The sequence below is a fragment of the Bubalus bubalis genome, chromosome 4, assembly GCF_019923935.1.
Source record: "Bubalus bubalis isolate 160015118507 breed Murrah chromosome 4, NDDB_SH_1, whole genome shotgun sequence".
Lineage (NCBI taxonomy): Eukaryota > Metazoa > Chordata > Mammalia > Artiodactyla > Bovidae > Bubalus > Bubalus bubalis.
Window position 1 is genome coordinate 162,345,247 of NC_059160.1, and position 22,438 is coordinate 162,367,684.

General features: G+C 44.0%; 2 protein-coding genes across 7 annotated transcripts in view; one reads left to right on the forward strand and one right to left on the reverse strand.

The window, feature by feature from the left end:
- WDFY4 (WDFY family member 4) overlaps window positions 1-22,438 on the forward strand; it is a 257,299-nt gene that overhangs the window by 199,488 nt on the left and 35,373 nt on the right. For 4 of the 6 annotated variants that reach the window (XM_044942406.2, XM_044942408.2, XM_044942410.2 and 1 more), the window contains exon 48: window positions 18,468-18,518. The exons of the other annotated variants lie outside the window; for them this stretch is intronic. In XM_044942406.2, the coding sequence (XP_044798341.2) occupies window positions 18,468-18,518 (51 nt within the window). The remainder of the gene's footprint in view (window positions 1-18,467; window positions 18,519-22,438) is intronic. 6 annotated transcript variants of the gene reach the window in all.
- Window positions 1,327-21,433, reverse strand: LRRC18 (leucine rich repeat containing 18). The gene is made up of 4 exons (XM_006058547.4): window positions 21,346-21,433; window positions 15,801-15,890; window positions 4,864-5,723; window positions 1,327-1,459 (listed from the first exon to the last, which is right to left on the reverse strand). The coding sequence occupies exons 3-4, from the start codon at window positions 5,625-5,627 to the stop codon at window positions 1,438-1,440; spliced, it is 786 nt and encodes a 261-aa protein (XP_006058609.1). The 5' UTR covers window positions 5,628-5,723; window positions 15,801-15,890; window positions 21,346-21,433; the 3' UTR covers window positions 1,327-1,437.

Consider the following 22,438-nt stretch of genomic DNA (forward strand, 5'->3'; position numbering starts at 1 on the left):
CATATGAGGAACTGTGATGCTGATAGCGGTGGTGGTTACCAGAATCTACACAAAGGCGTCTCTCATGCTGCCACCTCATGCGATGCCCACCCTCTAATACCCGACATCATCCCTAACCCCTGGCAACCGCTGGTCTGTTTTCCATCTCTACCATTTTGTCATTTAGAGAATTTTGTATAAATGGAATCATAGAGTATGTGACCTTTGGAACTAGGCCTTTTTTTTTTACTCAGAATAATGCCATTGAGATCCACCCAAGCTTTGTGTGTATCATATGTTCCTTTTTATCATTGAGTAGTATTCCATGATGTGGAGTAAACCTTTCCCTGACAGAAAAGAAAGAGGAATAAAATGTAGAAGACGCTTCATAACCAGAGCTGGTTTAACCACTTGGCTATTGAGGGAAACTTGCTTGTTTCTAGTTTGCAGCTGTTACAAATAAAGAAACTGACATTTCATGTAATTATTAAGATGTTCAATTAGTTCAGTCACTCAGTCATGGCCGACTCTTTGCGACCCCATGAATCACAGCACACCAGGCCTCTCTGTCCATCACCAACTCCCGGAGTTCACTCAAACTCACATCCATCGAGTCGGTGATGCCATCCATCCATCTCATCCTCTGTCGTCCCCTTCTCCTCCTGCCCCCAATCCCTCCCAGCATCAGTCTTTTCCAATGAGTCAACTCTTTGCATGAGGTGGCCAAAGTATTGGAGTTTCAGCTTTAGCATGTTCAGTTCAGTTCAGTTCAGTTCAGTCGCTCAGTCGTGTCCAACTCTTTGCGACCCCATGAATCACAGCACGCCAGGCCTCCCCGTCCATCACCATCTCCCAGAGTTCACTCAGACTCACATTAGGTCTGCCAAATTTTATTTTTTGTTTCCTATTTTTCTCTCTATTGTACATTTCTGTATATTTTTCCTGCCTACCTCTGCATTACTGAAAGATTTGTTAAAATTCTGCATTGATTTATCTATAGTGTTCTTGAGGTTTTTGGTATAAATTCTTTGTACAGATTTTGGTTGCTTGCGGTATTACATCATACATACTTAATTATCAGAGGCAATTGGTGTTGGGATCTTACCAGTTAAAGTGAAGTGTAAAGACCATAAATCTTTTAAGTCTTAAAGTCTTCTTTTAAATCTTTAATTGTATATAATTTATATCTACCATTTTCTCAAATATTTCCTCTATATACATTAAAAAGAAACCACACACCAAGTATTTCCCAAAGTCATTTTCACACACAGGTAATCTAACGCAAGAGAAGCAAAATTAATTTAAAAAACAAGTCAGTGGTTTGGCCAGCACTGGAGAGCCTGGCTTCCGGAATGTTCCCCTTGCCACTCTCTCTCTTCTCCTAACTGAGGGCTTTCTTCTTCAGAGCTGTTTACTCTTGTTAGATGATTAGTCTTCAAGTTTTTGCCATAAGCTACTCTAGGGTGATGTTGAGCGCATCCTGGGGATGAAGACACAAGAGGCCAAGGCAATTACTCCAAACCATGGAGGAAAAACACAGCAAGGCAGAGGTCACACAAGGGTCACCTAGGTCATGCCTGGCTTTCAGAGAGGGTAGCTACTGGGTTAGCAGGAACGAGGGTTTTGTTCTGTGTGAGGAAAGAGAAAGGCCTGTGGTTTTCATATCGAGTACTTTGGGGCCTAATAGACTCTCTAGGAAGTAGAGGTGACTGGTGTTTTAGGGCACGAGGGAGCATCAGCATCAGACCTTTCCCCGACAGAAAGAGGAGTAAAATGTAGACGCCTCATAACTGAGCTCTGTCTCCCAACTTCACTCATCATATTGCCAGGGATTCCTGCCGAACCGGAGGTCTAAGGTGAATGCATCCTGGGGCATATCAAAGGCCCCTGCCCATTTATTTCTCAGTCCTGGTGACGTTCAATGCACTTGAAACCCCTTCCTGAGACACGGCTATAAGAACAAAAGTAGCGTAAAGCACCTAGAGACCAAAGATGGAAGAGGTGTCAGCTGGAGGTAAACCCAGGAGAGGTGCTAGAGGGAGATTTTGCAAACCAAGCACAGTGGGGGAAGTTGTTATAACACAGCAGGAGAAGGGGGAGAGGAGAAATCTGTGTTCCAGACTAAGACCCTTTGTAGGCGGAGCAGGTAGATCTGTCTTCTTAACTCACTAACTCTAAAGAAAAAGTGTCTCAAGTGGGAGGAATGGAAATGGGCAGCATCCGCATAACTAGCCATCACTTCTTGCTTGGATCAAATGCCCTCGCCTGACCTCTGTACCTCTTGGGGCAGAGACGACGTAGCTAAACTAGCAGGATGGCTACTAGGAACGTGTCCAAGGCCTGACATTCTCGTGGGGTCTCCTGGGCCTGAGCCGTGACATCTCATCATTCACTTCACAGTCATGCGTCCTCTGCTCACGAATAGAAGGGATTCTCAGAAAGCGTTTTGGACTTTAAATGAAGAAGAAGATATAAAGGATGGCATTCAGGACTCACAAGGACGCAATGAAATGAGTCTCTGATATATCACAGGCAGGCCGATAAATGGGCGCAAACATTCTGTAAGCAACTTAGCATATATCAAAAATTGTTTTAAAAACATACTCTTGAGTACAATATTTGCAATAATGAAGATATATCAAGGAAATAATGCAAAATATTTTAAAGATTTTAATCATACAGGCTTTATCACAAAACGATTTGGGAAATGACCTAAGTGTCCAACAAGAACTTAGTTATGTATATCTATGTTTGACTATCTTGCAGATGTTTTAAATTAGGGTTATTGAGACTATGCAGCCACATGCGTTTCAAAGAAGGATAAAAATGATATGAATGTTGTTATTTTAACTACGCATAAAAATATGCACAGAAAAATAACTAGTAAGGAAATCTGTCAATATTATAGCTAACTTACACTGTAGAGCTGTGGATACTTTAAGCTGCTCTATTTAAACCTATGCTGTGGTATTGTTACTTTTATAATAGACAACATTTAATAAACAAGAAAAACTAGAAAGGGAATTTTGAATCTGTATCTTCAGAGATTTTATAAGTATAATAGTCTAGTCAAGCATTTCTAAGGAAAATAAGCAGTGAGGAGTGAAGAAATGAAATATGCTGTCTGCTATGGTATATATAACATGAAAAAGAAATACATTAGTCATAACAAACTAATTGATATCTATTAATATCTTAGTGCTTTTCCGCTGACCACTGCAAAACTTGCTGCCAGCACAGGAAAGCCTTGATTTAAAACAGCAAACAACAACAAACTTTTCTAAAGTTATCTTCCTTGATCCCTTTCTTTTAGGCAGCGTGAAAGTGTGAGTGAGTGGTACAGGGAAAGTCCTTAGCTGTTGAGAGTTCTGCGAGCAGATCTAGAGCGACTCAAGGCACTGTCCAAAGTGGGATCTCAGCTGTGAGGTGCGCTGAGCTCTAGGTGGGATCTCAGCTGTGAGATGCGCTGAGCTCCAGTTCTTAGAGAGAACTGACTTGTACTGAGTGCTCACTCTTGTGAGCTATCTGCTTGAGACGCACGACAACCCTTGGAGTCGGGCTCGTGTTATTTCCACTTTACAGATGAAGGAACCAAAGCTAAGTAAAATGCCCAGGGAGGTAGCAAGTAAAAAGCAAAGCTTCCCTGGGCCCAGATCTGTCCAACGGCAGAAACTTCGTCTTTTCTCTGTGCCAGGTTAGCCCTGCATACCACTAGGCTCTGATCTCTTAACTTCCTCAAACAATGACATTATGCCCTGTCTTCTTTCTACCTGCCTTTTCTACAGGTTGCAAAGGGCAGGACAAGCTTTCCCCCACAGCACAGTCCCTGCACTTACTAGCACAGTGCCTAGTAAGGTATTTATCTATTGACTGCAGCAACCCCTATCTGCACCCATCCTTTCCTTATTCCACGAAGGTATGGAAAAGCATTGCACATAATTAGATGGGAGTGAACCTCATTCATTCACAGACAGTCAAGGGCTTGCTGGTTTAGTCTAAAAGCTGCTGCTGCTAAGTCGCTTCAGTCGTGTCCGACTCTGTGCGACCCCATAGACGGCAGCCCACCAGGCTTCCCCATCCCTGGGATTCCAGGCAAGAACACTGGAGTGGGTTGCCATTTCCTTCTCCAATGCATGAAAGTAAAAAGTGAAAGTGAAGTTGCTCAGTCGTGTCCGACTCTTAGCGACCCGATGGACTACAGCCTACCAGGCTCCTCCATCCATGGATTTCCAGGCAAGAGTACTGGAGTGGGGTGCCATTGCCTTCTCCAAGCCTAAAGGCTACTAGAGCAAATTATGCAAATGTAGAAAAGAGAAAAGAATAGGACTGCTTTGAGGGCAAAATGTTAATGCAAATACTTAATGATAATATCTGCCCAACTCTGTGGCCCAGTTTTGTCCCCTCCCCAAGACTAAACGTCCATCTGCCCTGCTACCAACCAACGCTTAGAGATGCCTGACTTTTGAGGCCCTGGCCCAAAGCATTCCAGTAGAAAAAGCTCCACACTGGGGAACTGGTAGTTGATCCTGAAACCTGTGATAATGAGACAAGATTGTGTCAGCTGCCCAGGCCACAGGCTGTAGGCAAGAGAGGTCTGGGGCAAAAATGAGATGCATGGCCCTTTCCAGATTTATTATGCCTGTATGTGTGGGTGGATGTGTGCAGGGAGAGAAGACAGAAGTGTATGAAATGGCAAAGAACTAAAAGCCCTCTGATCAACAAAATCACAAGCCAAGGAGGTAGGGAAAGGTATTTTATGGGCTTGACTGGAGAAGCTATTTCAGTAATGGCAGAATCCCTCAGTTTTCTGAGGATGCAGCCCATTGTCACCTTCCCTCCACCTCTGTTTTCCCTTACTGCCTTAGGGTCAGGGTCCCAGGTCACCTCCAATCTTCCTGGGATTCCTTGGCCATGGAGTTGGGTGAGACCAAAGTGGAAAAGATGGCCTTTCTTGGTGTCGCCGTGGCCATGCTCTTGATTTTGTTCAGCTTGTCCCGGGCCTGTTGGCATTTTTTCAGGCAAGTCCCACACAGATCCTTCTCTTCCACCAGATGTAGGTTGTCCAGCCTCCTGATGGAATCCATGAACATATCCGATGCCTCTGCCTTGGGAAAGGGATTTCGCTTTGTGTTGAGCTTTTTCAGCTTGGGGAGCTTGGAGATGCTGTTGGGAATGTTGCTCAGCAGGTTGTCATGGAGCCCCACCTCATGGAGCTCCTTCAGAGCACCCAGTGTGGTGGGCACGCTGTCCAGATGGTTCAGGCCTAAATTCACAGTGCGGATATTCTTGAGTTGATTGAGCTCTACGGGCAGCCCGTTGGTGGTCAGCCTGTTGTTGCTGACGTTGAGGAAGAGCAGAGAAGTCATCTGGCCGATGGTCTCGGGGAGCTTGTCAATGTAGTTGCTGTGCAAGTCCAGCCACCGCAGGTTCTGGAACTTGGAGATGGCATCGGGAATCTTCTTGATCAAATTCCGGCTAAGGTCGAGCTCATCCACATCAGTGAGTCGCAAAATACACTTGGGAAAGGTGGTAATTCCCATCTTGCTCAAGTCAAGGCGTTTCTTTCCATCAAATGTGATCTTGATGCAATTCTTGGCCACAGCGAGGGTGATCTTCTTGCCCTTGGGGCCTTTCGCGCCCTTGGCCATGTTCTTTTAGTAGAGGAGCGTGTTTGAAGTATGTTGTTCTGGTTGACTGGTGTTCAGTTAGAGGAAATATCACACGAAACTGCCAGAAGATAGATTCTGGTAAAAAGAGAAACAGTGTCCAGTCAGATGATGTGAGGGTGCTGGACTGCCCCCAAATCAGAGTGCTTTACTTCTAATGGTTAAAAGGAGGGAAAGAGGAGAGTGGAGAGAAGGTAGGCCATTAGCAGAAGGAGCCTAGCTGAAGACCTTCAGCAAATTGAATGCCCTCCTCACACCTCCTGCTTCCAGATGTAAAATGGAAGGAAGGTTCAGGGTTGGCTTGAAGGATGTTCAGTGCCCCTCTGGCTATGCCATTCCCTGACTTAGGTCCTGGATTATTACATACACCCTCTTCTGGGTGTGTGTTGGGGGCAGAGTAATGTCTTGGATGTGTGCCTTTTCCCCAATCCTCCTATAAATCTAGTCTTTTCTTAGAGTTATCCTATGAATCCCTAGGGTGGGACTGCTGAATTCTCAGGAGCAATATAGCCTTGATATAAGGGGATAAGGTGGGAGGAGTTAATAATGACTTACATATTACACCTCTCTTCACCTTTTGGGCCCAGAGGAGCTCACTGCTGCCATAATTGCGGTGTAATAAAGGTGGCACAGAAAAGCCCCCAAGTAGGAGAATGTGTGCACCATGCCCATGAGCACAGAGGAGAGGGGCAGGGTAGAGCCTGGAAGAACAGAGGCAATGCTGCCTTTTTCCACCTCCACCCGCCTTGTCTTCTGCCCCTCACGTCCTTCACACTGTAGTTCAACTGTAGACACCTCTGCACCAATAGATGGCATAGGACTATCACATCTAGGGCCACTACGGCAGTTAGGACGGCCACACAGTTAGGACTTCCATCAGAAAAGTAGCACATACAGAGTGATTCTAGCCTCAGAAGACTTGCTTAGAAGGCCAGTCTACCACAAATAATTTTCTTAAATTTTCAGTGCCTCAATTTCCTCATTTGTGAAGACAGCCCCATTTAAGAACTCTTGAAAGTGAAAGTGAAAGTGAAGTCGTGTCCGACTCTTTGTGACCCATGGACTATAGCCTACCAGGCTCCTCTGTCCATAGGATTTTCCAGGCAATAGTACTGGAGTGGATTGCCATTTCCTTCTCCAGGGGATCTTCCCAACCCAGGGATTGAACCCAGGTCTCCCACATTGTAGACAGACACTTTACCGTCTGAGCCACCAGGGAAGTATGGAGTACAAATTAAACTATAAAGTGCTACAACAGTGCCTGGTACATAGGAAAAGCCTGATTTATGTTAACTATTAAATATTATTGTCAGGACCTTTGCACACACTGATTTTAATTCTCAACAATCAAGTAAGATCCATAGGCTTATCCCCATTATAAAGAGAAGACTGAGGCTCAGAAGTGAGGAAGGTCTACAGTTAGGAAGAGGATGCAACTGGCCTGCCTATTGTAGAAGCTCTTTTCTTTTCTACAACTTGGTGTCTCTTGCTTGCTGATTTTCTATTTTGGCTCAAGTTCCCCCTGCCCAGAGGAAGCATGCTGTCGGGAGACAAAGGCATTGCCTCCAGTTCCCTGCAGGGGTGGGTGGGGAGGTGTCTGCACTTTCTCTGCTTCCTCATCCAGGCCCTTTACCAGGAGCTATGTTTGTGTAACACATGTCGTGCACGCATGCTCAGTTGCTCAGTCGTGACTGACTCTTTGTGACCCCATGAACTGTAGCCCACCAGGCTCCACTGTCCATGTGATTTCCCAGGCAAGAATATTGCAGTGGGTTGCCATTTCCTCTTCCCGGGAGGAAATCCACATTCAGACAGAACCAAACTACTCAACATTAAAGACAAAAACAACATCTTGCCTACTGGGAAACAGCAATATGAATTATTACAGGTTTCTCACTAGAAACTGTGGAGGCCAGAGGTAACTGGAAAAAATATTTTCTAAATAATGCTGAGAAAAAGAGCTGCCAACCAGACCATGAATGAAGACATCCTTTATGAATGAAGGCAAAATAGATAATCTCAGATGAATGAAAAATAAAGGAATCTTTAGATGAAAGAGAAACTAGAGAGAAGCTTGAACTTTGAGAATAAGGGAAGAGCAATGGAAATGATAAATATCTGATAAATATAATAGGCTGTGTTTTTTCTCCTTTTACAATTTTTAAAATACAAGTGATGGCTGAAAGCAAAAATTTTAACTGTCACTGTATGTAGATGGAATACATATGACGACTACAACATGGGAGAAGTTAATGAGACCTAGATGGTAGGTAAGATTTTTAAGTTGTTTTGGAAATAGTAAAATTTAATTCTCAGTAAGCTATAGAAAGATAAGTATGTATATTTTAATCTCCAGAGCAATCAGGTGGATTATAAAATAAAAGATTCAATTATATGCCATCTCAATTTAAATAAACAAAAGGAAGTTAAACTAAAAGAATGGGGAAATAAACTTACTATGCAAAGACTAAAGGAAAAGTGGAGTGAAACTTTTCATGACTTTGAATCTGGCAAAAGTATAATCCATAAAAGGAAATATTGACAATTTGGACTTCAACAAAATTTGAAATCCTTGCTCTGAAAGACAAACAAAACCCCATGTCCATCAGAGAACTAGTATCCAGAATTTATAAAGAACTCAAGGTCAACAATAAGAAAATAACAATACAATTTTTTTAAATAATGAAACATTTCCCCATAGAAGTTGTATGGATGGTTAATAAGCCGCAAAACCACAAAGCATTGCTCAGCATCATTAGTCACTAGGGAAATGTAGATGAAAATCACGGTCAGACACCACTGCATAGTTACTAAAATGCCAACAGAAAACAAACAAACAAACATAAAAACCAATAATACAAAGATTTGGTGAGGGTGTGGAGCAACTAGAATGCTTACATATTGCTGATGGGGATTCAAAATGGTAATATCACCATGAAAAACACAGTTTGGCAACTTCTGATAATTTTAACCATACACTTATTATATGACCCAGCATTTCCCCAGCTAAATATTTAACCCCTACCCAACAAAGCCAAAAACTCAGGTTCCCATGACAACTTGGGTTTATAATTGCTCTATTCACATTTGTCACAAAGGGAAACAAAAAATCTGAAGGTCTTTCAGTGCCTGGATGGATAAGAAATTGAGGCTTATCCTTATAATCGGTACTATTAAGCATAAAGAGAACAAGTCTATTGATACATGCAACAACTTGGATGACTCTCAAAATCATCCTGCTAAGTAATGAAGACAGTCTTAAACGTCTACATAATGATGCTAGGAAAGATTGAAGGTGGGAGGAGAAGGAGATAACAGAGGATGAGATGGTTGGATGGCATCATTGACTCAATGGACGTGAGTTTGAGTAATCTCCGGGAGTTGGTGATGGACAGGGAAGCCTGGCATACTGCAGTCCATGGGATCACAAACAGCTGGACACGACTGAGCAACTGAACTGAACTGAGTGTTTTGCCATGTACAGGGCATCCACATGTGCATCGTGTGGGCACTGCTGGGGTATGCATGCATGCAACCATGTGTATGGACACGCACACAGTGGGGACAGCTCTGTGCAGGGTGGCGTATCAGAAAAGCTGTCCTACTGCCCTTGAGTTAAAATCATAATTAAAACAAACATGGACTGAGATGGGGGAGCCTGTGTTCTAGTCATGTTTATCAATGACTTCTCATGGTAAGGTTGCCAGATTTAGCAAATAAAATTGCAAGATACCCCATCAAATCTGAGCTTCAGATAAAGAGTGGACATTTTTGAGTATACATATGTCCCAAACACTGCATAGTTCTGTATTTTATTTGGCAACTCTGAAAGTATAGTGGGGTCTGAAAGCATAGCAAAGTTTCCTTTGTCCATGATTCTTGTTACTTCTTTGGGGCTAATTTGAGCCAAGTCCATGTGCTTATCCCTGCGTTCATTCATCCATTTATACTCTCATTCAGTGAGTTTATCGAGAGCCTACTAGGTACCAAGTCTCTGTGTTATTTATACAGGTAAGCAATACACAGGGCCAGTTTCTAAACTCAAAAAGTTAAAATCTAGATTGTTACTGATTCTGGCCACCGGATTCTCCTGAGCCCCAAAAAGCCCAGGCCGTCTTTTGTATTTCTTACATTTAATTAAGACAAAATTCAGCTCAGGGCGGACAAGCACAGCAAGTAAGGGCAGAAGGCCCTAGTTGGGAAGAATGCTTCCCATAGACTGGAGATGCAACCAGTTAAGCCCAGCTGTGCCTACTCCCCAACGCCCGCCTGCACCATGGTGAGAAGCCTCTCAGCTCTGACGACTGATGGGGAGGAAGCAGCATGGGGCTGTCCACAAGGACTTCTCCAAACGGACCTTGGCTCAGAGCGGGCTCAGTCATCATCACCCGCAGGCAAGGGAGGGGCTAGCTGGGACGACGCATTCTCCTCTTTCTCAGCGCGCATGGACGCATTCTCCTCTTTCTCAGCGCATATGGACGCATTCTCCTCTTTCTCAGCACGCGCGGGCCCCCAGACAGCCCAGGCCAGAAGAAGCCTGCTCAGTCCCCGCCCGCTCCATGCTTCTCCCACTGTATCTGTCTGGGACACTTGCCCTTGGCTAGGGAAGGCAGGGTGTATTGCTCAGGGTCCATTCTAACCCCTCTAAGCTGTGAGAGCTGCTAGAAGCACACCAGTGCCAGGAACCCCCAGAGCCCAGGGACATCCATCCCTTTTTTTATTCAACTCTGAATGGTCAGCATCCTGCCCAGGTCTGCCCACTGGGCAAGAGAATACGTATCGGCAAAAGAAGTGTGGAATAGATGGTCTCTCAGTACAGCTAAGTCTCACTGATGACCTGTGGTTATCAATTCATAGAATCTTCAAATATCAGTGTAGGGTCAGTCCACACAAGGGCAATTATAGGGAGAAAGAAATGTAAATAGATAATCAGATAGATGGGTAGGTAGATAGATAGACAGATGGATGAACAGACAGAATGATGGTCAGATAGAGGGTAGTCAAATAATAGATTTCATTTCACATGAACAGCTTAGAAACATAAATAGAAGTTTCTAAATGTACTGTCTCTTTGTTTTATACAATTGGTTTTTATACTTTATTAAAACTGGTCCAGTTGGTTTGACTTTAATTTCTAATTAATTTTTCTATCTAGTCATTGTGAATCAACCAGCATGGTGGGACACCCCATGGATATCTAAATTAAAAATGTAATGGCAACTTATATTTTAAAACCATCAGAATATCTGCAAGCATTTTCAGTTGTAAGATCATTATCTTTCACTAGAATACTAGAATTTATCTGATACTTCACAGTCATGTATCTTTATATTTTTAAGAACAATTTTATATATATATATATGTATCGGAGAAGGCAATGGCAACCCACTCCAGTCCATATATATGTATATATATATATATATATATATATATGATAGCTTTAAACCTTTTGCTAACACGATCTCATAATTATTTTACCCTTTTCACTGATGCACTGAGACCAGGACAGACATCTTGTGGAACTGGAACCCCCAAAGTCATCATTGTTTCACAGCCCATGTTTGGGACTAACTTAGGAAGCTTTGTGTCGTGTAGGGGAGAAATCTCTTTTGCTTGTGGGACATCTCTTAAGAGGAAGTAATGCAAATTTCCCTCAGTGAAGTCAGTCGTTCAAAAGTCATTCATTATTCTCTTTCCTGACTAATAAGACACATTCATAGATATGTAAGAGGAGAGCCTCGCCTCTGCTGTGACATCCCATGAGCCTTCAGATCGCTCCCCATGTCCCCAACCCCTTTCCAGACTGAGCTGTTCCTTCACATGAGAAGCCCTGTGGCAGGTGGAGATGTGGGTAGTCACCTTGGTGCTGTCTGTCAATGGGATGTCTAGAACCTTGGCCAGACCTCTAAAACAGGCACGGATGTTTGACTCAAGAGTCATCTAAGCTGGGGGAAAGAATTAGTCTTTGTCCAGAACCCACTCTGGGCCAAGAGCTGTGTTTTCTACAACTAGATCTGCCTTTTGGAGCATAGACTCACTGGAGGTATAGACATGAAGTGCTTTTATCTTTTTCACTTCTGCCCCCAGCTAGATTGAGCTCTGCTTTCCTGTGGGCAGAAGGACAGATTGCTAGGAAACGGACAGACTAGAGGGAAAGATTTCCGTGCAGTTCCCAGCAGTACCCCCAGCAGACGCTTGGTGGAGTTGATGGAGAGAAAGGAGGGTGAGAGGCAGGAGGGGTGAAATCCCACAGGGACCCCACGCTTGTGAGGGCTTTCTGGAGTCGGTTTTGGAAATGCTTCGCGATGTCAAGAGCCACTCACTGCTCTTCATTCAGGTGGTATGTTCCAAAGTAACCATTGCCAGCATGCTGCTGGGCCCTTTCCGTATCTCTAATCTCCATAGCAATCATGCAAGTGTCCATCCTGTTTTTAATATAAGAGAATTAAGGCTCAGGGAAGTGAAGTGACTTCCCCAAGTTCACGAGACAACACAGCTCAGCTAAGCCTAGGTTCCCCAGGTGTTACACGCCCACAAGCCTGGGTATGCAATGCCAAAGTGTATGGTCTTCCCCCTGTAGTGTCCTGCCTCTCTTTCCCCCGGTTGCCGTTGCTGTGGGCGTGTTGCCTGTCATTCCACTGTCTAGGGGCCAGTGTGTGGGGTTCTTGTCTTCATAGATGCATGTATATGTGTATAGATCTGAATGTAGTTGAATAATATAAATTTCAAGTTATTTTAATAGCATTAGTGGAATCATTTAAATGTAAGAGCTTGAAGATCAACAATGGGAGGGGGCGGGGAAACAGTTTAAAGGGTACATGTAATTCTACCAGCCAGTTCATTTATAGGTGTGTGCCCCCTCTGTCCATGGGATTCTCCAGGCAAGAATACTGGAGTGGGTTGCCATTTCCTTCTCCAGGAGATCTTCCCAACCCAGGGATTGAACCCGGGTCTCCCACATTGTGGGCAGACGCTTTACCATCTAAGCCACCAGGGAAGTCGAAATAAATTTTATACGTATCCTTTTTTTTAAAAAAAAAAAAAAAAAGAGGAAAACATGTATTAGAAATTTTAAAAATGATTGTATGTTACTGTTCTACTTGTGTATCTTCTTAGAATTTTACCAACATACCCATAACATGTTGTATAAAAATAAACTGAAATAATTTGACCTCTTAAAAAAAAATAAGGACAAGAGAGTGATGATGGAAACAGAAATCTATTGTTCCTGAGTTCCTCTTGTACCCCTGGGCTCCCGTGATGTGGGTGGGCCTCCTTAAAGGTTCCGTTTTTCATCCAGCATGGGCTCAGAACACTAACCCACTGCATTCCCACATGCCCACCAGAGAAGCTGGCCCTCTGCTGCCCTGGGCAGGGGTGGAAGGGTGTCTGCCTGCTGTGCAGGGCTCTGAGACACTGTGTGCGGTCGCCAGAAGTGCATTTCATGGCGTGGCCTCACCTGAAAAGCAAACACTTGGAAGGTGCACTTCCGCGAGTCCCAAACTGCAGTCTTTGTCGGGCCCACGATGCTGTCCGCCCCTCCACGGCCCCCAGCACACACACCCTCCCACGCACACCCAGCCTTTAGAGGCCCTTCACACCACGAAGCAAGTGCCCTCCGATTTGCCATTTCTTTAGCCCTCATGACTTTCTGAGGTAGGAATATTCCTGCTACCCAAAGATAAAGGACCTGGGGGTGAGGTGGGCGTAGAGCAGTTTATCCAAGCTCACATCACTCAACTTAATCCAGGGCTTCTGGGCGGGATGTTCCTCCTATGACATCAGAGCTGCAGCAGACAGAGTGTCTGTATGGAAGGTTCACTTCATTTGGTGATTATCTGGTTAATTTGATCAATGCAGTGCTAAGGATTTCATATTACACATCTACATGTTCCTCTACCTCTAATATTATTTACTTCTTTGTCCTCAGCACCCATGCGGGGCTGCACAAGGGCTGCCTGGGAAGCCATTATCTGTCAAACGGGCCCCTTTCCCCTGGAGGGTAATAAGAATTCAACTTTTATTTGAACAAAAGTTCCCAGGGGATCACATGGCCCAATAGCAAAAGATTATGATTTCTTATTGGTTTAATAGCATCTATTTTGTAATTCTGAAAGTGCTTTGTTTTAATTGGATTTGTTAAAGGAACAAAAGGGAATAGGTGCCTTACAATTAAAATAAAATATTAAGATTATTAGTTTAACAGCCTAGAAATGCCTTGTTCATCAACCAACATGTTCAAAGTACACGCAGCAACCTTGACACCCAGAAAGCAAAGAACCAAAGTCAAGTGCTGGTACCTTTAAACCCCAAGAGGTGAGTATTAATTCAGTTTCAATCAACTAATTCAGTTTCAATCAACGTGGTTTAAGCACTGCTATTGCCAGACAGACACAGTTGCATTTTCTCACAGCCAGGCCCTCCCTTGCAGATAAAGAAACTGGGCTCGGAGAAGCAGCTTGGCAGGGAGAAAAGTGCAGGGGCCTTAGATCGACGCAGGTTGCCACCCAGCTCCCCATGTGCCGTCCTGTGACCCTAGACAGTCTGAGGAGCCTCGCTGAGCTTCAGCCTCCACTTCTGTAAATAGAATTATAAAAGTGGCTGCTTCTGAAGGGCGAGATGAGGGTGAGTGTTGGGACTGTGGGGGACGGGGTGCAGAGAGGAGCCACGGCTGAACAAGACCAGACTACTGATGTCAGTGGAGCCAGGACACCAGGATTCCAGCTGGGCAGAAACCTGATTCAGACCCCGCAGCTCAGCATCCTTCCTTGCGGGGGCATCCCTGCCTCCCAGGGGCAGACTTTGGGTTACTCTATCAGAAAGACAGACAGCTCCTCTGAGGCACAGCCCAACCAAGATCCCAGAGTGGGGGGGCAGTTCTCAAGTGTCCAATGATACCTGCATTTTTTCTGCACCAAGCCCCATTTGGCCCCAGTGAGAACTTGCTGAGGGGTGGTATACCCCAGCAGTGTGCATGGGCAGGCACCCCCGTGTGGCACCCCCATCTGCTGCAGGACAATCCCCAGCATTGAGAAAGTCTTTGCTATAAACCTGCCCACCTGTGAAGCTGTGAGATACCTTGAAGGGGAATGTGGAAGCTTGGGGGCCAGTAGAACTGGGCTCCATCCCTACCCTCACTGACAATCTGATTTTAATCATGAGCTCAGTTTACTAATCTGCAAAATGGGTTGGAAAATCTCAGGTTTTGGTGAAAATTGGGGTGATGAGTATGCTAAGTGATTGTATGTTAAACGGTGCTCAGTGAGTGGTAACGTGGTTTCCTAGCACCTTTATGGTGGCAAACAATGCTGATAAATTCACCCAACAGCACCATATTGACCGCCTCCTTCAAATTACTCCACACAGGCCAGGCATTTTACAGACACTATAACTAATTCTTACACCTGCCTGATGTATGTATTGATTTTGATCTCCACTGGACAGATATGGCACCTGAGGCTCAGAGAGGCTAAGTGGCTCATCCAAACTCCCGGAGACTCGAAGTAGCAGCACCTACCTTTGCCTGTGGTAGAAATAGGGACGTGAAGAGTGTAGTCTAGTGTGTTCTATGCTGAGTATACCTCCTTGCACGGCCCACCCCAGCCTGAGACTCAACTAGGTGTTTGTGGGTTCCGGGGTCCAGGATCACTCAAAGAAAGGGTTTGCCTCTAGACTTCTCAAAAGACAGACTGTGCTCTAAACCCCAGCACAGTCAGCAGTCATCAGCGTCCTTTCGCAGGCTCCAGCCTCCAGACTGAGCGGGTTTCCTTAGAGGGGTGATTGGCCGGGTGAGGACTGGTACACACACTCGTCTCCACCTGCTTGTGGAGCAGGAAACAACACTCAAGGGGACTCAGACTCTGAAAGCTCGTCAAGGTGACCCCAAAGGCCCATGGGTCCCCACACTAACCTCCCAAGCTTGTCCATGGCCCAGGTGCCTAGGACGCCAGCAAGGTGCCCTCCTGCCTGGGGCTCAGGGCCGGCTTCCTCCCCTGCTATGTAATGAATCAGCTGGCATCTGAGGTTTGTAAATAAAGCACACCAGGGAAGCCTACATTCCAAACTCGCTTGCTTAGAGGAGGAGAGAAAAAGAGTTTAAAGAGGTGTTGTTTGGCAGAATTAAAGTAAAAGAAGTGCAACCAGAGGAAAGCTTACCCTGTTGTCCTGGTTCTTCCTCCTCAACTGTGAGACTTTGTCACCAGGCAACAAAAGACCGGCGTTGATTAGCATAATCTTGACGCCAGCCTGCAAGGAAGGCGGGGTTAAAAGGGTCTCCAGGACAGGGTCTGCGGTCCCAGGGGCTTGTAGAGGGCTTCCTCCTGGTTTCCCCCAGCAGTGCCCTGGGGATCACAGTGCAGGACAGCTGCTTTCCGTGGTGACTGCCGAAACTGCACGTTGCTAACAGAAGGGAAAGAGCCACGCTTGCCTCTCTGAAGGGACAGACATCTTACTGTGGCTCGTGAAATAGCATTGATTTCCTTGTAATGTGCCTCAGTATTTCTTTCTGCTCTTTTGGTCTTATCTGTTTGTTTATTTATTTGGCAAAAAGGTTAAATGTTAAAATTATTTTGCAAATAATAAAATAACATTATAGGAAAATTAGAAAATGCATATATAGAAAAAAAATATAAAAATACTCTAACTGTATTACCCAGGTTGAATTAAAAAATAAATAAAATAATTTTCAAATAAATCATTTGAATTGCAAAATTAACCCAAGCAATGAAAATTTTGGAAGGTATGAAAAAGGAAAATGAAAAAGTTCAAATTAAAAAATAAAAATATGGTAAGCCATTAAGTTAGAAATATAGTTAACTACAAAACTTCTTAAATATGTGAATACTAATATTAATCCTAATACTAATATAAATACTAATATAATATGAATACTAATATAAAATGAAATTGATCATTTAATTTAGACAATAAATGGATTTAACATAATAAGCAAATGAAGATGACTAGAAAATGAGAAGTTACCCAAGCTTCTAAAACTTAGTGCATTTCTAATTAGAATTTTCTAAAAGCATATAATTTAAATTACAAAATAAGTAATCTGAAAGTTATAAAACATAGATAAACAAAAGTAAAATTAATATTTTAAGGGAGAAAATATATTAAAACAATACATTAATTTTTAACTTTTAAAAATTTTATTGAACTATAGTTGATTTACAATGTTGTGTTAATTTCTTCCATACAGAAAAGTGGATCAGTTATGTACACACACACAAATACATATACATATGCACACGCATAGGGCTTCCCAGGTGGCTCAGTGGTAGAAGAATCTTCCTGCCAATGCAGGGACACAGGTTTGATCCCTGGGTTGGGAAGATCCCCTGGAGAAGGAAATGGCAACCCACTCCAGTATTCTTGCCTGGGAAATCCTATGGACAGAGGAGCCTGGAGGGCTACAGTCCCTGGGGTCACGAGAGTCGCACTCGACTTAGCGACTAAACAATAACAAATAACACACATATATTGATATATTCTTTTTCACACTCTTGTCCATTATGGTTTGTCATAGAATATTGAATGTAGCTCTCTGAGCTGTACAGTGGAAACTTGCTGCTTATTCATTCCATACATAATAGTTTGCTTCTGCTAACTCCAAACCCCCTTCCTCCCTCCCTACCAGCTCCCACCACCCCTACCTTGGCAGCCAAACTCTGCTTTCCATATTGTCTGTTTCTGTTTTGTAGATATGCTGATTTGGATCATATTTTAGCTTCCATATGTGAGTGATATTATGGTGTTTGTCTTTCCCTTTCTGACATTTCACTTAGTACGATCATCTCTAGGTCCATCCATGTTGCTGCAAATGGCATTATTACATTCTTTTTGTGGCTAAGTACGATTCCATTGTGTAGATATAAAATATATACTACATCCTTATTCATTCATCTATCATAGACATTTTGATTGTTTCCTTGTCTTGGCTATTGCAGATAGTGCTGCTTGTGAACATAGGGGTCCATCTGTCTTTTCGAATTACAGCTTTGTCTGGGTATATGCCCAAGAATAGAATTGCTGGATCATATGGACACTTATTTTTAGTTTTTTGAGGAACCTTACTGTTTTCCATGGTGGCTGTACCAATTTACATTCCCACCAACAGTGTAAGAGGGTTCCCTTTTCTTCACACCCTTTCCAGCATTTGTTATTTGTAGACTTCTAATGATGGCCACTCTGACTGCTGTGATGTATCTCACTGTAGTTTTGATTTTCACTTCTCTAATAATTAGCGATGTTGAGAATCTTTTCATGGCCATCTGTATGTCTCTTTTGGGAAAATGTCTCCTGCCCGTTTTTCAGTTGGGTTGTTTGGGTTTTTTTGTTGCTGTTGCTGTTGAGTTGTATGAGCTGTTTGTATATTTTGTAAATTAAGCCCTTATTGGTTGCACTGTTTGCAAATATTTTTTCCCATTCCTTAGGTTGTCTTTTCATTTTGTTTACGGTTTCCTTTGCTGTGTAAAAGCTTGTACTCTTGACTAGGTACCACTTGTTTAGATAAATACATTTCAAAATGCAGATATGTAAAACTTTGTAAAAATTTGAGCCACTTGGCTTCAGCATCTAGAGGTAATTCGAAGTTATATAAACCTCCAGACTTTTCATGCATCGGCAGCATCAGGCTTACAGCATAGTTGTGCAATAATAATTCAGTAATTTGGCTAATGTTCATTTTTAACTCCAAATATACCCAGGTTGACAATCAGGTAACTGCCCTCTGATCCAGCCAGAACAAAGATTTTTGTTGTCACTTTTGGGGTTTTGTTGTTGTTGTTGGTTTTGCTTTTGTTTTCTTTTCCCCTTCAGAGGAAAGCAGTTGTCTTCAGAGTCAAGGCCTGGAGTCAAGGTGTGGAAAAGGTATGGTCCAATAGGTGCTCTGCAAAGCCTGGTGTGCTGGACACTCATGGGTGCCTGCGCTAGGCTCTAGCAAACCCTAGTGGAATTCCCTAGTCTGCACGTCATCTCTTACCCCATCTCCATTTCCACACCTGAAGATAGAGATCGTGGCTATCTCACTGAGTCCTTGTGAAAATTAGACAACAAACAAAAAGTCTTTACAGTTTCTAATGCATTAGATAAATATTATTATTGTTTAATAATAGATTTATACATGTTAAGACAGGAAGTTACAATAAAAGGGGTCAATATCCTTTAATTCAGGAGGATATCTCTATTTTCCGAGAATGCCTATCTATTACTGAATTTCTATTGACCTACAGGGAAGCACAGTGGTAAAGAATCTGCCTGCCAGTGCAGGAGGTACAAGAGATGCAGGTTCAATCCCTGGCCAGGAAGATTCCCTGGCGTAGGAAATGGCAACCCACTCTAGTATTCTTGCCTGGAAAATTCCATGGACAGAGGAGCCTAGTGGGCTACAATCCATGAGGTTGCAGAGTTGGACACAACTGAGCAATTGAGTATGCAAGTATTGACCTACAATCTAGATTTGAAAACTAGACTAACCCCAAATTTGCTTCTGAGAGAGGAAAATGAGGAAGGAGTATGTTTCTATTAGCAGTCTCTCAGCTTCTCATGGAAAACTCTGCCCACCCTACAGACTGCTTCCCCAGCATGCTCCTCCACAGCCACACCCAGGCGAAAGATGCTGGCCTGAGACACAGCCCAAACCATTAGTAGACACACTTCCAGTTTGACAAGATGAGTGAGTTTTCTTCTCATTGTGGATTGTATTTTCTTGACACCTTTTAGTTACTCACTAACCCATTTCACTGTGGCCTCATAACTGCTTTTGTGAATAGAAAAGATACAGGAGAATTTCAAGAAGCATCAGTCTTTTTAAATATGTCTACTTTAGCTCCGTCTAGTCAAGGCTATGGTTTTTCCAGTGGTCATGTATGGATGTGAGAGTTGGACTGTGAAGAAAGCTGAGTGCTGAAGAATTGATGCTTTTAAACTGTGGTGTTGGAGAAGACTCTTGAGAGTCCCTTGGACTGCAAGGAGATCCAACCAGTCCATTCTGAAGGAGATCAGCCCTGGGATTTCTTTGGAAGGAATGATGCTAAAGCTGAAACTCCAGTACTCTGGCCACCTCATGTGAAGAGTTGACTCATTGGAAAAGACTCTGATGCTGGGAGGGATTGGGGGCAGGAGGAGAAGGGGACGACAGAGGATGAGATGGCTGGATGGCATTACCGATTCGATGGACATGAGTCTGAGTGAACTCCAGGAGTTGGTGATGGAAAGGGAGGCCTGGCGTGCTGCGATTCATGGGGTTGCAAAGAGTCGGACACGACTGAGCGACTGAACTGACTGACTGACTGACTTTAGCTCTGGAGGCCCAGCTTCCCTGTAGGCTCTCCCTGGTTATTTTCTTAGTGTCTAAGGACTAGCCATAGCCTCCTAATCCCAGAGGTGAGAAGAAGCACAGGCAGGGACACCTCAGATCCCATCCTTTCCTGGGCCAGAGGGTGTAGCCTCCAGCCAGATGAGTCCATTGGCAGAGACCATTCTGGCCTGGGTTAGCCTACCCTCTGAAGGCCACTGGCAGGTTTCTGTACCAGCCTCCTAGGAGAGATGTGAGTCCCTGGGCTATGCCTCTGGCTCATTCTGAGAGACAGGCTCAGGGTAGAGTGGAGGTGCCAATCAGGTGGAGCTGGACTAAAGGGAGTGGAGTCAAAGGCAAGACAGTGAGGCAAGCCATGGGCACTGGGGTTCTGGGGTAGAGAATGCCCCAATACCACGTGGCAGCAGTACTCAAGCTTCGACAACTTCTAGGGCTTCACAGACACAGATTTGATTCAAGTGAAGCAGCACAGGTAAAAATCACCCTCCAAAGGGGAAAGAATTTGAACCCAGCCTAGCTGTTGACCAGCCACAAAGTTCTACTTGAAGATAGTGTCCCACCTATGGACGTCTTCCAGAGGAGTTTAGACACCTGTCTTGGGGTGAGGGTGAGTTGGTAAGATGTCCTCTGTGAGCCCACCATGATAGGCCACCTTCAGATTAAGCAGAATGACCTACCTAGGCCTCAATGACTTTAAACTCTTCCATTCTTCTCAACTCCATCCTAGGTGGCCTGAAGGCCTGGATTCTTGCCCCATAGACTCCATGGCAAACCCTGAGTTGACGGAGCAGGAGATCTGATTCACAGGTGGCACAATTGTTCTAAGAGCTTTCAGAATGGTATTGGCAGAACAAGGCAGGTCTTGACCAGAAGCAAGTCTTCATTCATTTGCCACACTCTTCTTCCTCCCAGAGTAAAACAGAATCAATCCTGCTCTAGGATAGCACCAGCATCCACTAGAACTATACCCACTGAGGGAGCCCCGTGCGCACACCTGTGCTGGCCTGTCCCAGACCCATGGCCACACTTGCCCCCCAGCACTCTGGGTCAGCCATGTTCGAAGGATGAAGTAACAGCAGTTCAGAGCAAGCAAGTGGTGGGGGCAGAATTTGAACCCAGGTTCTAGTGACTCCAGAGATGATGCTTTTTCCCATGTGGGCTCCCTCCAACCTTAGATGAGCTTTAGAAAGCCAAGAGTGATCTCTGGCATCTTGTTTAATCTACAGCTTATGCTATAATTATGGGATAGTATCAATTCTGAAAGAAGTACTTTAATGACGAAATATTCATAAAATTCACATAGACCATTCCAAAAGTTCTATAATTGCCTTCAGATGAACATAATTTTTTGAAAAAAGAAATCTTTCAGAGAGAACTCACCTTTGGTTAGGTGCGTTTCAGGGTACTGCTGGTAACGGTGTCTTTTTTTGATGGTAATGAAATGATGGATCTTCCTTGGAGCTCATAGCCGGTGAAATGAGCGGTAGGATGGTAAATTGCCTTTATCTTCTGCACACCATTCCACATGATGGCAATGTCACAAAAGACCACAGGCAAAATTCTAGAACTTTTTCTGAAAGAGGAAAAACAGAGGCCCTCTCTTTTCCTGGACTTTTGCTCCCCTATTCCTCGTCCACTGTCAGATTTCTAAAATAAAGTACCAAGTTCAGCAGGCTCTGCTGTACTAACTCCACACCCTTGAGGCTCAGCCCCACATCCTCAGAAACGCTCAGAACACATTCTTTTCAAGGTCGAGACCTTCACTGCCTCCAGCCTGGGCTCTGTCATTTATAGCCTTCAAAGCTTTCTGAAACTGGGAGCTTCAGGTTTATAGACTGGGTAAAAAAGCTTGTCTCCACCTGAGCCTTTGCAAGCTAATGCAATAAATGTGACCATGTTTTGTCTATTTGCTGCTGTTACTGTTTGCCTGAATAAAATGGACCGAAATGATGATTTCTCTATTGGGGGGAAGAGGTGAATCCCAGCAAGGGAGTTGCTTTCTGTTTATAGAAAATCTGCCAGGTCACATGGAGAGGTTCCTTCCCCATGCCCTCCCCAACCCTGCATCCGACACGCTTTTACACTCTTTCCTACCACATGGCTTAGGATGGTGTTTCTTTGGTTTGATTTGTGTTCCTTAATTATATATGTGGTCATATAAATCGGCACAACTTTCTAAGAGGACAGTTAGGTGACATGCAGCGCACTTGATTCTCATAGTTTGTAGCCTAGCAGTACTGTTGCCAAAAATGCATCTCGTGGACACATTCAGAGATTCAAATCATGAAATCATTACAAGATTTAAGTCTCATAAATCACAGAGATTGATGTGCAAAGGTGATCACACAAACATCATTCGTGAGGACCAAGCCCAGCACAGGGGAAGCTCCCACCAGGTTCCATCCCTCTGTGCCAGGCTGCCCAGCTACTGTGGCCACAGGACAATGTGGGCACCTCTAGGAGCAGGGTGGAG

Coding starts and splice junctions, on each gene's coding strand:
- LRRC18 (XM_006058547.4), bottom strand. CDS start 5,627: ATGGCCAAGGGCGCGAAAGGCCCCAAGGGCAAGAAGATCACCCTCGCT. Junction 1,460..4,863: donor GAATCCCAGGAAGATTGGAG/GTGACCTGGGAC, acceptor CTTCATCCCCAG/GATGCGCTCAACATCACCCT.